Below are 18,922 nucleotides of genomic sequence, written 5' to 3' on the forward strand. Positions count from 1 at the left end.
AAGATGTCCTTTTCAATATTATAGAATACAGGTTATAAAGGACATCTTTCTCCCAAGTGGCCAAGAAGCCTATGCTTTTCTTCACTCCAATTTTTATAAAGAAGCCCTGGGTGTCTAAGCTGCTCCAGCTGTTCTGCTCTCTGTAGAGATGACTCTGACATTATAAATTATTCATGGGCAGGGAAGAAACAGCATTTATGACCTATTAATGTAGACTAACTGTATTGGGCAAAAATCCTAACAGCCTCTTCATTTTTGTCTTTTATAGAATGGATACATGTTCCAGAGAATGTAATTATGGAAACTGCAAGAGAAGGGTAATGCAGTAGGATTTATGTTTTTGAACATCCATCATTTTTTTCTTATGTAATATGCTGCCCCTTGTGGACAGGAAGACGGTTAAAGTCATGAAAAAACTGTTCATAGAAAACATCGCCTAGAAGATTCTGGAGAGCCATGGCCTCAAAGGTGTCATGTCTATATATTTTGACAGTGGTTTGCTGGGCAAGTGCACTTTGGTACCTAAGTGTCACTCGTCCAACATCCAACTACAGTGGCTACAGGCTAAGCAAAGTGGTGTTAGCTCAAAAAAACATTACTTTTGGCAATATTAGAACTCGACCCATCAATCCCCATTCATTTGAATTTGTTATTAATGAGCCTGAGAAATGTGAAAACAATGGCAGCCCTTTTTTGGTTATTCTAATAAGCACAACCCATAAGGAGTTTGATGCCAGACAAGCCATCCGAGAAACTTGGGGTAATGAAAGCAACTTTAAGGGAATTAAAATTGTCACACTTTTCCTCCTCGGCAAAAATGCAGATCCAGTATTAAACCAGATGGTTGAGCAAGAAAGCCAGATATTTCACGATATAGTGGTGGAAGACTTTATAGACTCATACCATAATCTAACCCTCAAAACTATGATGGGCATGAGATGGGTGGCAACTTTCTGCTCCAAGGCTAAATATGTCATGAAAACAGACAGTGATATTTTTGTAAATATGGACAATTTAATTTATAAACTACTGAAACCAACTACAAAGCCAAGGAGGAGGTATTTTACTGGATATGTTATCAATGGAGGACCCATAAGGGATGTCCGCAGCAAATGGTATATGCCAAGAGACTTGTACCCAGATAGTAACTATCCGCCATTTTGTTCAGGAACTGGGTATATCTTCTCTGCAGATGTGGCGGAACTCATTTATAAAACATCCCTCCACACAAGACTTTTGCATCTTGAGGATGTCTATGTTGGACTTTGCTTGCGAAAACTTGGAATCCACCCATTTCAAAACAGTGGCTTTAATCATTGGAAAATGGCTTACAGTCTGTGCCGATACCGTAGAGTGATCACAGTACATCAGATTGGCCCTGAAGAAATGCACAGAATTTGGAATGACATGCAAAGCAAAAAGCATCTCCGATGTTAGTTTTGCAATTGGTTGCATATTTTTTTTTAGTTGCGGCAAAGAAACTTTATTGTACATGATGTATAGACAATATTTGATCTTTTTGTTTCAATTTGTTGGCTTGTACAGAGCTGGAACCTGAGATTAATCTACATCAATAAAGTGGGCATTTTTGTCCACTTCTCTTAACATTTCACAGAGTATGCTGTAAAATTTAATTCTGGTAACTATTGTTTTTCTTCTGCATCATTTAATGCTATGATAATATGACAAGACATTCTGTATTCCCATAACTCATGAGCAAAGCTATGTATCTCTATAGCGTGCAATACTATCATGTACTCTGATTTCCATCCAAGTGGCAGTGTGCGATGCTCTGTGTTTTAAATTTAGTTTTTTATCACTGGATGTTTTGGGCTGTATTGAGAATGTATGTAGTCTACATTTCATGTCCATACATGCATAGGCACATTTTTCTGTGTTTACAAGTTTGCAGTATTGAAATTCATATAGCCTAGCTGACCAGGGTTCTAACCCTTCCACCTTCTATCCATATCTAAAAAAGCTAGCGTTGGGCTTTAACAAATAAAATACAGTTTTGGAATTCAGTATTGGTATAAAGTAACTGGAATGCAGTATTAGTATAAAGTAGCTGGTAAATGTTCCCTCTTTAGCGAGTGGGCACTAATTTACTGGCAAATACCTGGTAATAATGGCAGTTCCCCTTCTATCCTTAAGCATTCTGACCATACCAAGCATGCCATGCTGGAATGGTCATTTTGCATCCCTCACCTTGCTGAATGGAGCTACAGGACTCTGTGTCAACCCATGGTGTGCCTGTAGTCCAGTGGTCAGCTTTGCTACTATGTCCCTCATTCAGCCCTGCTCTGCTTGACACATCATACACAGACAGGGAATGTATTTTCCCACTGATATCGTTTAGCTTCTTACCCCAGACATGACTCCTGCTCAGCCCTTCTCTACTTGGCACATTGTACATAGACAGGGAACATACTCCCTGCCGATGTCATTCAGCTGCCTGCCCTTAGGCAATGAAGACACTCTCATTGCACTTTGTAAGAGGGATGGGTAGAGAGTCTGTGCTGTCACATGACCACTGAATATTAAACACGTTTTTGAAAATGTATTTGAATACCATAATATGCCTTGCTTTCATTGACTCCATATATACCGTACTTTGTTTGCTTGGAATTAAGTTAAAGGGTAACTTACTGTTGCTTATTTACCCACCATCTTTTGTTTTCTTTTTTTTTACAATTGCATATGTATTTTTATTTTGAATAAGCTTTTTATAATCAAAAGCATGTGACTATCTGCTATCCTGACTTAACAGGGTCTTGCTTAATTATTTATTGCAGGGGATAACCATTACACAATTATTTCCTCAACAAAACAGACTAATGCGTGATCAGTTATGAAAGTAGCAGATGTGATTATAGATATCTGGCTGTCTTTTTCCAAAAAATGTTCAGTATGAAATGGAATTGGCACATTTTAGAAATTAAAGACCACTAAAGACATAGTGTGGAATGCTGAAATATAAAACTTATTGCAATGAGTTATTTCACTTTGGAAATGACATATACAACACTTAACGTGATTGTAAAGCCTAGTATTTTTATTAAAATAACAGACATGTTACACTTACCTGCTCTGTACAATGGTTTTGCACAGAGCAGCCCAGAACCTCCTGTTTGGGTCCCCTGCTGATGCTCCAGGCTCCTCCTCTTCTCTGTGTGCCCCTATAGCAAGCCACTTTTTATGGGTCACGTCTGGGCTTGCTCATAAGCTGCGCTGCCTATGTCCATTGATACAGACAGTGCATCTTGGCTCTGTGACCTCTTCACACCATTCGATTGACAGCAGCAGAAGCCAATGGCTCCTGCTGCTGCCCAAGTCCCTGTGAGAAGAGAAAGGAGTGGAGAGAAGACAGGGCACAGCGCTGGATCCTTGACAGGCTCATGTATGTGTTTAGAGTGGGAAGGGGGGGGGGATATTGGGATGTTTTTAACTTTCATGCAGAGAATGCATTAAGGTAAAAAACACCCACTCATTAGAACTAGTTTAACCTCCTTGGCGGTATGATTCTTTCCGATTTTTGGTGCTGAAAGCGGTACCATTTTTTTGCATGGAAATATGTAGTTTTTTATTGTAGGCCTGTAATTTTTAGGAATAACTCACTGAAATCTGTCCGAACAAGAGTCTAGTAAACATCCCAGGTAGGATAAAATTTGAAACACGTAATCATAAATTATAATTTGATAAATAATCATAAAAAATAATAATATAATAATAATAAATTTAATTCAATAATATAATCAAACCAAAAACACTGAAATGTGAAATATAGCGCCAAGTTAGCACATTGCTGAGCAAAATCGCAAAATCGTTTTCAGTGTCTGATGACGATTTTCCCCACAAATCATTATCACTCAATTCTGCAAGTAGTTCTGATTTACTATCGCTGTTCTCCAGCTGGTCTAAAACCGCTTTTGACCTAAAGAGACACTTTTTGGACGCCATAGACATTTCTCAGTTTCCAGGCAGAAAGAACAGACAAAATGCAGGCAGGGCACAGGACAAAGCATTAGGGACAAAATGTATGTGAAATTGGTTGAGACAGCAATGTTTTACTATGTAAAATGTAAAAAAAAAAAAAAGAAATTTTTTAAAATTTTTAAACTTCCCGCCGCCAGCGGCGCCCGTACGTCCCGACGTCACAGGGACAGGACACAGAAGCCGGATGCCGGCATCGGCCGGAGGAGATGGCCAGGGACGCTGCAGGGGACACATCGTGGGAGCGCGGGGTAAGGTAAGTGAAGAACAAATGCCGGAGCAGTGCCGCATGGTATTCCCGAGTGTAGCTCGGGGTTACCGTTTGTGGTACTGAAATGTTACCCCGAGCTACACTCGGGAATACCGCCAAGGAGGCTACGGTCCCAGTATAGTAACAAAAAAAAAAATAAACAAAGTGAGAGGACTTTTATTTTTGCTTTAGATAGAGTAGGGAAGGGTTAGGCCCATTTCACATGGGTGATCCAGTCAGGTCCACCTGTCAGTTTTTTAGGTCTGTGCATTTCTATGGACAGGTGGGTGTAAACAGACACAGGATCGTTTACACCTGCCTGTCCCTAGGAATTCACTCTAAAGTAGAAGAGGATTTGTCCTCCTCTGTTTAGGTGGATCAGAGGGTAGTTGGGTGTAAATGGACAACAGAGTCCATCTACTCCTGGCTGCCCAAAGGTCAGTAAGCTCTCTCCATGTTCGCTCTGCAGAGTGGACACGGATATGTCATCTGCCCACTCTCCTCTGATTAGTAGGGGATCTGTGAGCTGATGTCTTGCTAATCAGAACAGAATCTGCCCCATGTGAAAGGGGCCTAAGAACCTTAGTCAGGTTTTCATTGCTGTCTGGGCTTTGCTGGGGAGATTCACCTTCTCCAGTTCTTTTGCTGAACATTGATGGGAAATCCTACATTTTAGAGTTGTGACTGTCTAACTGTGGAAGTTCTCCTGAAGTTCCTCTTGCTTCTTGTTATTTCTATAGGACAAAACGTAAATGAAAGGTCTCCCCAGTGAGACACAGACAGTGTAAATTACCCCACTAGAGGTTTAACCCTTTCCTACTCTATCCAAAACTAAAACAAATGTTCACTTACACTTTAAGGTGGATATTGTTCTTTTACCACAGCACAGGTTAACACATAAACTGAAGTGTGGGGTGATTCATTTTGAAGACCCCCCAGCATACTAGTAGAGCAGAGAGCATTGTAACCCCCACTGCTGAGCACCACAAGAAAAATTATCACACAGTCTGTTATCTCACAGGCAGCCAATCAGATTAAAAAGGACAGGTGCACAACAAACGTTTCAATTTGATTGACTGCTATGACATATTGATAAATAAGGCAGTCATTATTTCCTCTTACAGCAAGAGTTCTCTAACCTATTTCATGTTATTTTAGAAATGTTGTGGCATTCGGCTTTTATTTTCTAGCTGCATCCTGAAGTTCATGACATTTTTTCCATGGTATTTGAAATCACTTTATGTTACAGAAAAATACAGAAGTATTTGTTGTAAGATTTGTTAGATATAATTCTAGCCATTTAAAGACTGTAATACATTTTCTGGTAAGTGGGCAGAAATCGTCAAGTTAAAATTCCACTCCAGTTATGATCATTTTATTTATATTTTTTTTGTTTAACAATTTAAACTTAAAGGATCAGAAATGTTATTTACTGAATTGGGAATTTTTCTGTCTGCACTTTTTTGGCTAGTTTTTCTGATTGTTCTGTATGGAACCCTATGGGGTTTATTTACTAAAGCTGGAGAGTCCAAAATCAGACTCCCTTCTGCATAGAAACCAATCAGCTTCCAGGTTTCATTGCCAAAGCTTCATTGAACAAGCTGAGGTTAGAAGCTGATTGGTTTCTATGCAGAAGGGAGTCTGATTTTGGACTCTCCAGCTTTAGTAAATAAACCCCTATGTGTCTTAGAGAAAAACTATGCCATAAAAAGAATGACAACTTATGTAAAAAATTTTGGAATGATTGACATCAATGTGTCGTGGGAACGCTTGCATTTTAGTAACATGCAGCAACACGTTACATGCTCTGACATGCACTGTTGGGCAAACATTTTGGACACATCCAGTTTTTTTGGGAATTCAGCTTTAGGCTTCATGCATGTGAGTGTAATAACATTCTCCCATCTACCCTGGATTTTTCTGCCAGGAGCTGGCAGAACAATTCAGTATAAAATAATGCTGATTTTGAAGTGTATTTATGTGCATTTATGCATGTTTACAAGTGTATGGCATTTAGAAGCCTACAAGTAAACTGCTATTTAAGTAGGCTGCCCTAATACAACGCACAATAACGTGATATCAGGAGTTGTAATGCACTTACATTAAATCCTTGGCGCCGAGCGCACGCAAATATGTGGCCTCTTGGCATCTGGGCCTTGGCACCGAGGGGCTGCATATTTGCATATCCAATGTAAACAAAATATGTGCCGAGAGCGTGCGCACTGCACACTCCCGGCACATTTACCAACATCTCACGGAAAGGTCCCGATCGCTACCTGCGGTTGGGGTCTTTCCGTTCATGTGACCGCTTTGACAGCCAATCACGGCAGTCACATGACCCTACACCCCGCCCCGCATCCCAGCGTCACAAATCCCTTAAAGAGCCAGGAGGTGTCGGCACCATAGGGATAAAGCTCATCTCTAGGGTAAGGAAAAATGCTTCCTTTCAGTGCGGCTGCCCCCCCACTGCAGGAGTTAAATGCTTGTTTAGGGTTGAAGGAACAAAAGCAGCTTTGTTTGCCCAATCCTCTGCTCTCCAGCAGTCTGCACTCTTCTCTACTCCACTTTGCTCTGGCATTGGACTGTTGCCTTAGCATTCTCATGTCCAATGCAGGACTATGGGCTCTGCATCAGACTTGATGACATCAGAGAACCTGTGACCACCAGAGCATTGGGGAGGCAAGGCTCCGGAGAGCAGCAAGCAAAACTGCTTTTTTGTGGTCCCCTAGACCTAAACGAACATTGAACCCTTTCAGTGTAGGTTCACCCCAATTCAAGGAAGCACTTTTGCTTTCCCTGGACTTCAGCTGGTAATGCACCTATGTGAAAAAAGTTGGATATATTTTAATTAATACAGAACACATGCATGCATGCATAGGGAATTTTTCAGTGGGTTCCAGCTACACATCTATGTAAACAGATAAAAATGTGTGAGACTTCAAATGGGCTTTAAACACCTCAAACAGAAAAGGACATGACCACTCATCACTGACAAACTGAAGTATTTTGTGTTAATATACTAAAATAAATGTATACATCATGTTTTATATTTTTACTTATTTGATTGTACTACTCATTAGTGTTATCTTTCAAGCAACAATCGAGGCAACTGATATATTTTTATTTCAAAAAGGAAGATTCAGTTGATTCTGCCACTGCTGATCATTTACCAACTATGGGGTTGATTTACTAAACCTGGAGAGTGCAAAATCTGGTGCAGCTGTGCATGGTAGCCAATCGGCTTCTAACTTCAGCTTGTTGACAATAAAACCTGGAAGCTGATTGGTTTCCATGCAGAGCTGCCCCAGATTTTGCACTCTCCAGTTTTAGTAAATCAACCCCTTTGGCTATGCTTTACCTATACATTTTTTCAGTAATGGCTGCAAAAGATAAATATAAACGTACGTAAAATGTATTTTTCCATTTTGTTAAAAACAGCTGCTATAATCTCGTCTTACTGTTGTATTTTCATTTGGACAGACCTTTTTCATATGTCCGATATATATAACACTGAAACAGTGTATAATTTATCTAAACACAATGCCAAAGCATGCAACATATGCATGTCTTGTTTGAATATTACAGAAAGTACAGCAAGTGCAGTGGTTGTGTTGATGACATTCAGAAATCAAAAAAGTAATTAAACATTTGTCCAATAAACCTAGAAGTAAGATTCAATAACACCTATAAAACTAAAATAACATTTTTATGTTCTGTGAGTAGCAATTACATATCTAATGAAGTCATCATACAAAAGGGAGCTATACATTTAAGTATCAACTGGTTTGTTTTAACTTAAGATACCTTTTTTTTTCTTTAAATATTACTGCGGTTTATTTAACGGTTTCTTTAATCGGACAAACAAAAACATGTTATGCATCATTTATCCCATTTTATACACTTTAGGTTCAAACAAATGAAAAACGTGTGATAAAAAATGATGTTTCTATGTACATTTACACCTGTATATAAGGCTATGTAATTAGGATATTTTTAAATGTTTTCTCTTGTACATAAAATGAATTGCAAGAAAATTTGAATGCATGAGGTTCTTTTAATAACAAGTCATTCTGTGCTGCAAAAGCCTTAAGCCTGGGTTCCTTACTTGGTCCCCTTTATGATCTTTGATTTACAGTACATAAAGATTTGTTTTCATTTTTATTTGTGTGCAAACAATGTCACAACAGATTTACTTTGAGTTGGTTACACTTGATTAACTATTATTTGCACACCTTAAAGCAGACCTTGTACTAGAATGCATGTGGCTGCCCCCACCTCCTGTTGACAAAACACTACACTATGGAAATTAAAAAAAATGAATAAAATAAGAAAATGCATTAAAATACTCACCTTACCTCCTGGCTTCTGACTATTTCCTGTCACAGACATCACTAAGGGATCTTGGGAAGGCCCAGGATCCCAATTCTCGTGAAAGGGCACCTCTGCCTTGCAAATTAGTGTTCTTGTTGAGGATCCCAAATCCTACTAGGATTCTGCAAGAAGACGCATGGATGTCCGCTGTCTAGACGAGCCCACCAGAAGCCTGGGAATAAGGTATATTTTATAAATTTTCCCAAAGTGTTGTTTATGTAATACAACAAGGGGTGAGATCAGCCACATGAGTGGACCTTGCATTTTATCCCAAGGGCTGCTTTAACTGTCATCATAGCATGATGAATTAGGGCACATGCCTTTTATGACATGATGATGCCACACAGTACAAAAACTGGGATTTTTGTTACTTACCATATAATACCTTTCTCCAAGTTCACTGACAAACACAGCTCTTCTTAATCTTGATGGTACAGTCATCCTGGTGGCCAGACTGGCCTTGTCATCCCTGGTATGTCGCTGTGGTATGACTGGTCAGACGCACCTTGGTGGCTGTCCTTATTTGTAGATTTACAGGTTTCAACATGGTCAGAATCTCCAAACCTGACAACCGCTTGTCTCTCAAAACCTAGCTTGCGATCGCCAAGCCAGCGACAGTAAAGTAAGGTGGAAGATCAGTTCTTGGATCAGAAGATCTTCTTTTAACCCTTTGAGGACCAAGGGACGTATTTGTCCCATGTTTTTAATTGCGTGTATCATATGATTAAGAACTTAAAACTTTTTTTTTTTTTGGTTTGAGTCAAAATATTAGTTCTTATCAACAAACAACAAATGGATCTAGCTTTTTGCCAATTATTTCATGAAATGGCTTAGTTACAGCAACTGAAGTGTACGAACTTTAAAAACAAAAAAATTGATTCTTTTGGCGTTCCAAAATCTTACGGTCCTCAAAGGGTTAAGGGCATCTGCCAAGGTTTGTCCACAACCAGTCATATCGCAGTGGCGTACCAGGGAAGAAAAGGCCAGTCCAGCTACCAGGATGACTGTACGGTCAAGATTAAAAATAGCTGAGTCCAAGAGAAAGTATATTTTATTTCTCTAAATGAAACATGGCAATCTGGAAAGTCTTTGTATATTACAGATCATTTGTTTCTGTAGAGGCAAACTCAATGCCAGAATGTGATAACATAAAATGCCATATAAAATGTATAACTGCCAAATCTGTTAATTGTATCAATCTGAAAATATCTGTTAATTAGGACAGTATTCTACACTATCTCCATTTCTAGGTTTAAAGACACTGTAATTTGAGAAACAAATGTATACATGAAGAGCAGAGAAAAAATATAGTAATGCTTACCTGTACTTCCACTGTCGCGGCCATGTCTGGTAGAACTAGTTGGCATCAGTAGAACTTTCAGCATCATACACTTCTGGAAATTTCAGATGCCTGCGTCTTATCGCTGCCATCAGGTGAGCCCTGTGTACTCAGAGGTATCAGATGCTGAATATTCTATCAACAATAACTAGCTCTGCAATTGGGCGAAGAATGGCTGCAACAGAGGCGGTACTGGTAAGGCTTGCCATACAAATTAACATTTCTCTCCTTCAGTCCCATGGGCGGATTTCTTAGCAGTGTTATCAATGATTTTGCAACATTGACTTGCCAAGTGATCACTGTCAGGTGACACCGATTACCAGCTGGGAGTCTGTGTTTGGCTTTCAGCCCCTTCAATGCAACCAACTGTCTGGTCACAGCTAGTTTACAGTGCATTAGACAACACCTGTGGAGATACCTGAAACACAAGTATTCTGCTTTCTGGGTATGTTCATGAACGCAAAAAGAGTATCACTCAGCCCTGTCCAGCTGCAGCGTACATCAGTCTGCCACAGAATTTGACAGGCTGTATGCATAAGGGCTGCATGCTGCAATTGTGCCTCCCAGGATTGGGCGCACACGGGCCAAATGCCTTGAGTGCAAATATCCTAAAAGCTGTTAAAAAATCCTCTGTGCCAAACTGATAAATTCTGCTTGCTAACCTGGGAGAATTGTACTCTGAAGTCCTTAGCTACTGAGGAGTGCAATTCTTGAAGATGGCGGATACTTTAATAACCTAGAGGGATTTTTTCAACCATGTAAAACATATTTATTTCACAGCTCTGACATACTATATCATATTTTTAAGAAAGGTGATCTGAACTTTAAATGCCTCAACATAAAAATGGTTTAGATTTGCTTTTAAGTACTGTTGTATTGTGAATAGGTTTTCTTGTGTTTTCACAAACGGCATCCTAAACCGACATCCTACTGTGTGTGTTTAATCAAAACTATGCATTCTTTTCTAATGGAATGACCTGCGACGTGAAACTATGTTTAGTTTCATAGGTTTCATTGCAGATTAATACATTCTGATGTGATTTCATCTATCCTGGATTGAAAGTAACAAGATCACTACTCAGGATGTACAGCCATATCTTGTAAAAACCCCATTTGAAAGAATGGTAATGCTGAGTTTTTTTTTCCTTGCTGTTTTTATGAAATATTGTTTTTTTTGTACAATTACTGGGCAAAAAGTAAAAAAAAGTTAAATCAAAGTATTTCTTAAACTACAAAATGAAGTTTACAATTGTACAGTATACAGAACTAGACATTGTTCTATATCTTCTTGTCAAAGCTGTAAATATTTCAGCTAAATGTCTGTAAGTGCAATTCTTTTGATGTTAACATATCACTTGGTGTTTCGTGCAGTTGCCAGTCTCGCTGCTAAACAAAAAAATATATTCTATTTTGTATTATTGTCATGAAAAAGGAAGGGAACATGTCGTGCATTGTCACAGCCAATCTTACCTTTGTAAAATTCAACGAAAAAAGAACTGAGACACACTTACAGTATGTACAGAGACCTGTATGATGAGGAATATTGTTCTGTATTAAAGTGGATTTTTTAACATTCTAAAAATAAAGAATATAAAAAAAGCATGCCTATTTAATGGTTTATTAAGTTGTGGGCAATAATATTAATCATTTTTCATTTGGCCAGCATGACCAGGGCTACTTTGGAACAGTTGCATCATAACTTAAAAACTTGGGTTGTTTTCATAGAAAAGACTTTTTTTTTTTTGGATGGGGGGGTATATATATATATGAAAGAGTATTTGATCCCCTGCTGATTTTGAATGTTTGCCCACTCGCAAAGAAATGATCAGTCTAAAAATCGAATGGTAGGTGTATTGTAACACTGAGAGACAGAATAGCAACAAAAAATTCAAAAGAAATGCATGTCTAACAAATGATGCACTGATTTGCATGTTCATGAGGGAAATAAGTATTTGATCCCCTTCACAAAACATGACTTAGTACTTGGTGGCAAATCCCTTGTTGACAATCACAGAGGTCAGACGTTTCCTGTAGTTGGCCACCAGGTTTGTACACATCTCAGGAGGGATTTTGGCTCACTCCTCTTGGCAGATCCTCTACAAGTCATTAAGGCTTGATGGCTGACATTTGGCAACTTGAACTTTCAGCTCCCTTCACACATTTTCAATCAGATTAAGGTCTGGAGACTGGCTAGGCCACTCCAGGACCTTAATGTGCTTCTTCTTGAGCCACTCCTTTGTTGCCTTAGCCGTGTGTTTTGGGTCATTGTCATGCTGGAACACCCATCCACGACCTATTTTCAATGCCCTGGCTGAGGAAAGAAGGTTCTCACCCAAGATATGACGGTACATTGCACTGTCCATCGTCCTTTTGATGCGGTGCAGTTATCTTGTCCCCTTAGCAGAAAAACCCCCCCAAAGCAGACTGTTTCCACCACCATGTTTGACAGTTGGGATGGTGTTATTGGGGTCATAGGCAGCATTCCTCCTCCTCCAAACACGGCGTGTTGAGTTGATGCCAAAGATTTTGGTCTCATCTGACCACAACACTTTCAACCAGTCCTTCTCTGCATCATTCAGATGTTCAGTGGCTAACTTCAGATGGGCCTGGACATGTGCTTTCTTGAACAGAGGGACCTTGTGGCCACTGCAGGATTTCAATCCTTGTCGGCGTAGTGTGTTACCAACTTGTTGCCTGGAGATCATTGACAAGATCCTCACGTGTAGTTCTGGGATGATTCCTCACTGTTCTCATGATCATTGACACTCCACGAGGTGAGATCTTGCATGGTGCACCAGACCTAGAGAGACTGACAGTTGTTTTGTGTTTCTTCCATTTGCGAATGATTGTACCAACTGTTGTCACCTTCTCACCAAGTTGCTTGGCGATAGTTATGTAGCCCAGTCCAGCCTTGTGGAGGTTTACAATCTTGTCCCTGACATCCTTGGACAGCTCTTTGGTCTTTGCCATGGGGGAAAGTTTGGAATCTAATTGTTTGATTGCTCCTGTGGACAGGTGTCTTTTATACAGGTAAAAAAATTAGATTAGCTGCACTCCCTTAAAGAGACTACTTCTAATCTCAGCTTGTTACATATATGAAAGACACCTGGTAGCCAGAAATCCTACTGAATGATAGGGGATGAAATACGTATTTCATTATGGACATGCAAATCAGTGCATCATTTGTTAGACATGCATTTCTTTTGAATTTGTTGTTGCTATTCTGTCTCTCAGTGTTACAATACACCTACCATTCGATTTTTACACATTTGATTCTTTGATCATTTCTTTGTGAGTGAGCAAACATTCAAAATCAGCAGGGGGTAAAATACTTATTTCCTTCACTGTGTGTGTGTATATATATATATATATATATATATATATATATATATACACACATATATATATATATATATATTAATTTTTTTACTGTGCATCCATTGGAGAAAATTAATTTCACTTTTTTTTCTTCCTGTCATTCATCACCTGGACAAGAATGGGGAAATGTTTCCAGCAAGGAAACAGACAACAATGAAAAACTAACGATAAATAAAGTGTTGATAGTGATTTTAAACCTATCCTAGTTCTAAATCTATTCAAAACTAAAAAAAAATGCTGGAGTTCAGCTTTATTGTGTATGCATTTATTTGTACAGCAATGCTGCAAAATACAAGAAGCACAAATGGCCCTCCTATATCAAACACTGCAATTGCAGAATTGATTTGGGAAGCGTGCAATCAATTCCTTTGCTTTATGGAAGTAGAAGATGAAATCCAATTAATTTGGATCTACAACACTTGGGTTGTCAGTATTTTTTATTTTTTTTGGCAAAACAACTTATTAGTTGGTCATATTTACAGGGAACGGGCACCACCATTGGCCTGGGCTGATATGGTCAATCTAGCCATGCATATTATCACCACACTAGATGCTGTTTTCCATACAATTAAAACAATTTAGGACAAAGAAATAGCTGAAAAATGAAAGCCAACATTTCCTAGTAGAGCGATTTAGTGACATAACTTTATACTGAATTTCAGCTTTTATGCTGGTTGTAGTATTAATAGAAAATTTCTGGACCTTTTTAAAATAAATGCATTTCCATAACACATTTAATGTACTGACGGAATGCTTTTTTTTTTTTTTTTGGCAAAACAACTTATTAGTTGGTCATATTTACAGGGAACGGGCACCACCATTGGCCTGGGCTGATATGGTCAATCTAGCCATGCATATTATCACCACACTAGATGCTGTTTTCCATACAATTAAAACAATTTAGGACAAAGAAATAGCTGAAAAATGAAAGCCAACATTTCCTAGTAGAGCGATTTAGTGACATAACTTTATACTGAATTTCAGCTTTTATGCTGGTTGTAGTATTAATAGAAAATTTCTGGACCTTTTTAAAATAAATGCATTTCCATAACACATTTAATGTACTGACGGAATGCTTTTTTTTTTTTTTTTGGCAAAACAACTTATTAGTTGGTCATATTTACAGGGAACGGGCACCACCATTGGCCTGGGCTGATATGGTCAATCTAGCCATGCATATTATCACCACACTAGATGCTGTTTTCCATACAATTAAAACAATTTAGGACAAAGAAATAGCTGAAAAATGAAAGCCAACATTTCCTAGTAGAGCGATTTAGTGACATAACTTTATACTGAATTTCAGCTTTTATGCTGGTTGTAGTATTAATAGAAAATTTCTGGACCTTTTTAAAATAAATGCATTTCCATAACACATTTAATGTACTGACGGAATGCTTTCCAACGTTTTATGTGAAAAAATATAGGAAAAGGTCAATGTGTCCTCTCGTCTGAGTGCTAATTTTGCTTTTGTATTGCACTTCAATTATGCCGGCAGCAACAAAGAGAATAATCTTTACAGCTTCATTTTATAGAAGTCAAATGAAAAGCATCTTCCACCTGATCACCGGACTCACCTACTTGAGTATTAAAAACCCTGAATTGCTCCATTCTTCTCTGCTTTCCGTTGAAATACCTCCTGCTCTGTAGCATTTCCAAGAAATCCATTGTGTGAATCACAGGTCAATAGACTGAAAAAATAAAACACAATAACATTTCCACTTCACAGATTTGACTGTATTGTGAGCAGGTGCATTTTCAAATCCGGAAACTGATGGAGAAGACATTGCTGGCGGCTGTAATACGAAACTTGTTAGAGGATTTAGAGGGAAGGAGAGGAAAAAAATACATCTGAACGATTTCCTCTATGACATTCAATAATGGTGTATATACGTGGCGTGAAAGAAAGAAATGAATTGTCAACCCTGTTGAATGCTTAATATTTTCTCTGTGGAGAATAAATGTTGTAGCTGTCAGAACAGATTCAAAGTTTTCTTTTGACCTAAAATAAAGATTAAAGATGGATCTCTCAGGAAAACTGTTATTTTGGATACAATGGAACAGGGTTAGAACCTCTGAAAGGTCTTATTCTGTGTAGTCTCACTTTGGGCAGCTTTCTTTTCACTTCTAACCCCTATCACCATTAGCACAGGAAGTGAAGACAAAGCTTCCTAAAGAGGGCACAGACCCTAACAGATACTTTAAAGAGGTTCTAATTCCACACACTACTAGAAAATGTTTTCCCTTTACTATTAAAACACACATTAAAAAGGCACTGAGGGCTGGAAAATTGCACCATTCGGGATAGCAGCAGCAACTTGATAGACGCTTCCACATTCCATGCAAGAAATGTATTAACTGGGCTAAAAACCAGAGACCTATGGTAAGAATTGTGTTGATGGAGACATCATCATGCTCTGCACAGAATTACATCATCATATGTACTGGAGCATCATTTGTTACACGGTTAATGTGAAACTCCAGACATTTATATTTTGGCGTGGAAAGGAAATGGGAAGGGGTCAGTTTGTTATTGCCTTCCTTGTCCCTTCTTATCCTGGTGATAAAATGAGGAGAAATCTGAATTTGGGACACCTGTCCTGGTAAATAGCTAGGTAGGATTTCCCTTCACTTTGTGGAGGCTTCCTCTCATTCCTTTTTGTATCTTTTTTTTAATGGGAATTGTGGAGAAATCCCCACAGACAGTAATAAAAATCTAAGAGGTTTTAACCTTTTCTGGTGCTTTTCTGGCTGAAGCTTTGTACACAACACTGGCAAGGCCTCAGTGCTGTGAATTTCCAGACACCAAACCTGCTGCAGACACAGAGGAAATGCAGGATGCCTCCTGTTGTATGCAAAGGTTTGCAAATTTTGGGTAAAATTGTATGTTCTATTAATAAAAATTATAAAATATATAAATATACCCAACGTGTCTCTGCACATGGTAATGCACAATTGCTGTTTTGTTCCCACTATGTTGAATTCAGAAAGCAAAATGTCCACTAGTGCTTCTCATTTGGACACTTTTAGTACACAATCTCTTGATATTTTGTCCTTGCATATTTCAGTAGAAACAGACTTCCCAACAAAAATGAAGCACCCATGAAATGGATACCACTTGGGTGAAGCTCTAGCTCTTGGTGCAGAAAAATGCATTTCTGCTTCATATATGTACAACCAGTTGCACAAATTCATACAGTTTCTCCTGTCCCAGAAAATGGGGCATGTACAAAAGGTCAGGTACCCTGTTGTCAGTCATCAACAAACCTCCATTGCAGAAATACCAGCCTGAAAACATTACTTCCAATTAGCTTCCGGAAATTTTCCTATGCTCTCTTGGTTTAGAAAAACTTTTGGTTCACAAATATTCAAATTTTCTTTCCTGAGCTGGAAACAACCCACAGATTATCAATAAAAGTTAATCATTATATTCAGCAGCTTAAAGTGAACTTTTCACCATTGATTTAACTTCATCATTCCTTTTTTCTTATTACACATTTGCTTTGGATGTTCATATTTTTCGAGCTGTAAGTAATTTAATATTGCTCCCCTTCCTTCTTTCCCCGTCATATGTTCCAGAAAGCTGCATACACAAAATCTTGTGATACTTTGACAATTACTGACCTGCAGTCTCTGGGAATGAGCGATGTGAATATCCAGGAGGCTGTAGGTGAATGAAGGTACTTTGTTTTGGCAGAAAGTGGGAGGATGGAGGGGCAATATTAAACAATTTACATGTCAAAAAAAGAAAATTCCTAGGGAATGTGTATTAAAAAGGAAAGAGTGACTTGCTAAAACTACAGTGACTAGTGAAAAGTCAATGTGTGAATTCAAATTTGCAGAAATGCTGTGCTGAAATTTATTTAATTTACAAATACTGCTGCTGATAAATGCACATCCATGTGCATTCACATTCAATTATTTCGTTCACCAACCTATTTGAATGTTTTATGCATAAAAAGTGAAGGTAACACAGGTGTAAACAAAGGTTCTATACAAGATTGGACAAGCACCTCTTTCCAGCACTGGCACTGAAAGAAAAGATGCATCTTCAGACACATGAGTATACCAGTGCAAACATCTTAGGATATACAGTTACAGTTGCAAAAAAAAGTATGTGAACCCCTTGGTATTACCTGGAGTTTTGCATGAATTGGGCATAAAATGTGCTCTGAACGTCATCTAAGTCACAACAATAGAAGAACACAGTCTGCTGAACATAATACTACACAAACATTAGATGTTGCCATGGTTTAATTGCACATAACATGTAAACATTCACAGTGCAGGGAGGAAAAAGTATGTGAACCTTTGGACTTAATAACTGGTTGACCCTTCTTTTACAGCAATAACCTCAACCAAACGTTTCCTGTAGTTGCAGATCAGACCTGCACAACGATCTGCAGTAATTTTGGATCACTACTCTTCACAAAACTGTTTCAGTGTAGCAATATTCTTGGGATGTCTGGTGTGAATCGCTCTCTTAAGGTCATGCCACAGCATTTCAATCGGGTTGAGGTCAGGACTCTGACTGGGCCACTCCAGAAGGCGTATTCTGTGCTGTTGCAGCCATTGTTTTGTTGAATTACTTGTATGCTTTGGGTCATTGTCCTGTTGCATCACCCATCCTCTGTGGAGCTTCACTTGGCGGACAGATGGTCGTACGTTTTCCTGCAAAATGTCTTGATAAACTCTGGAATTCATTTTCCCATCAATGACAATCCGTCCAGGCCCTGAGGCAGCAAAGCAGTCCCAAACCATGATGCTCCCTCCGCCATGTTTTACAGTGGGGATGAGGTTTTGATGTTGGTGTGCTGTGCCTTTTTTTCTCCACACATAGTGTTGTGTGTTCTTCCCAAACAACTCAATCTTGGTTTCATCTGTCCACAGTATATTTTGCCAGTAGTGCTGTGGAACATCCAGGCGCTCTTTTGCAAACTTCAAACGTGCTGCAATATTCTTTTTGGAAAGCAATGGCTTCCTCCGTGGTGTCCTCCCATGTACTCCATGCTTGTTTAATGTTTTCTTATTGTAGATGTGTCAACAAAAATGTTAGCATGTGCCAGAGATTTCTGTAGGTCTTTAGCTGACACTCTGGGATTCTTCTTTACCTCATGCAGCATTCTGCGCTGTGCTCTTGCAGTCATTTTTACAGGACGACCACGCCTAGGGAGAGTAGCAACAGTGCTAAACTTTCTCCATTTGTAGACAGTCTGTCTTACCGTGGACACATGAACATCAAGGCTTTTGGAGATACTTTTGTAACCCTTTCCAGCTTCATGCAAGTCAACAATTCTTGATCGTAGGTCTTCTGAGAGCTCTTTTCTGCGAGGCATGGTTCACATCAGACAGTGCTTCTTGAAACCAGTAAACCCAAAACAGGTGTGTTTTTTAAGGGCAGGACAGTTGTCAGCAACACATCCAATATCATCACATTGATTGGAGTCAAGGTTGGCTCACTCCTGGCTCCAATTAGCTCTGGGAGAAGTCATTAAGCTAGGATATGGGCTGAAAGTGCACACTCTCAGGTTTAATTTGAGGGTATGTACATCCAAATTGGAGGAAGGGTTTAGGAATTACAGCTCTTAAGA

At 38.9% G+C, this 18,922-nt stretch overlaps 1 protein-coding gene across 4 annotated transcripts in view; it reads left to right on the forward strand.

Annotated features, from left to right (window-relative positions):
- B3GALT1 (beta-1,3-galactosyltransferase 1) overlaps positions 1 to 18,922 on the forward strand; it is a 440,470-nt gene that overhangs the window by 384,319 nt on the left and 37,229 nt on the right. For 3 of the 4 annotated variants that reach the window (XM_089660298.1, XM_089660308.1, XM_089660301.1), the window contains one exon: positions 269 to 11,555. The exons of the other annotated variant lie outside the window; for it this stretch is intronic. In XM_089660298.1, the coding sequence (XP_089516424.1) occupies positions 457 to 1,437 (981 nt within the window). In that variant the 5' untranslated portion in view covers positions 269 to 456 and the 3' untranslated portion in view covers positions 1,438 to 11,555. Of the gene's footprint in view, positions 1 to 268; positions 11,556 to 18,922 lie in introns of those variants that run through there. 4 annotated transcript variants of the gene reach the window in all.

The sequence above is a fragment of the Staurois parvus genome, unplaced genomic scaffold (genome assembly GCF_062004578.1).
Source record: "Staurois parvus isolate SC_StPar_1 unplaced genomic scaffold, SC_StPar_1.0 ptg000031l, whole genome shotgun sequence".
Classification (NCBI taxonomy): Eukaryota; Metazoa; Chordata; class Amphibia; order Anura; family Ranidae; genus Staurois; species Staurois parvus.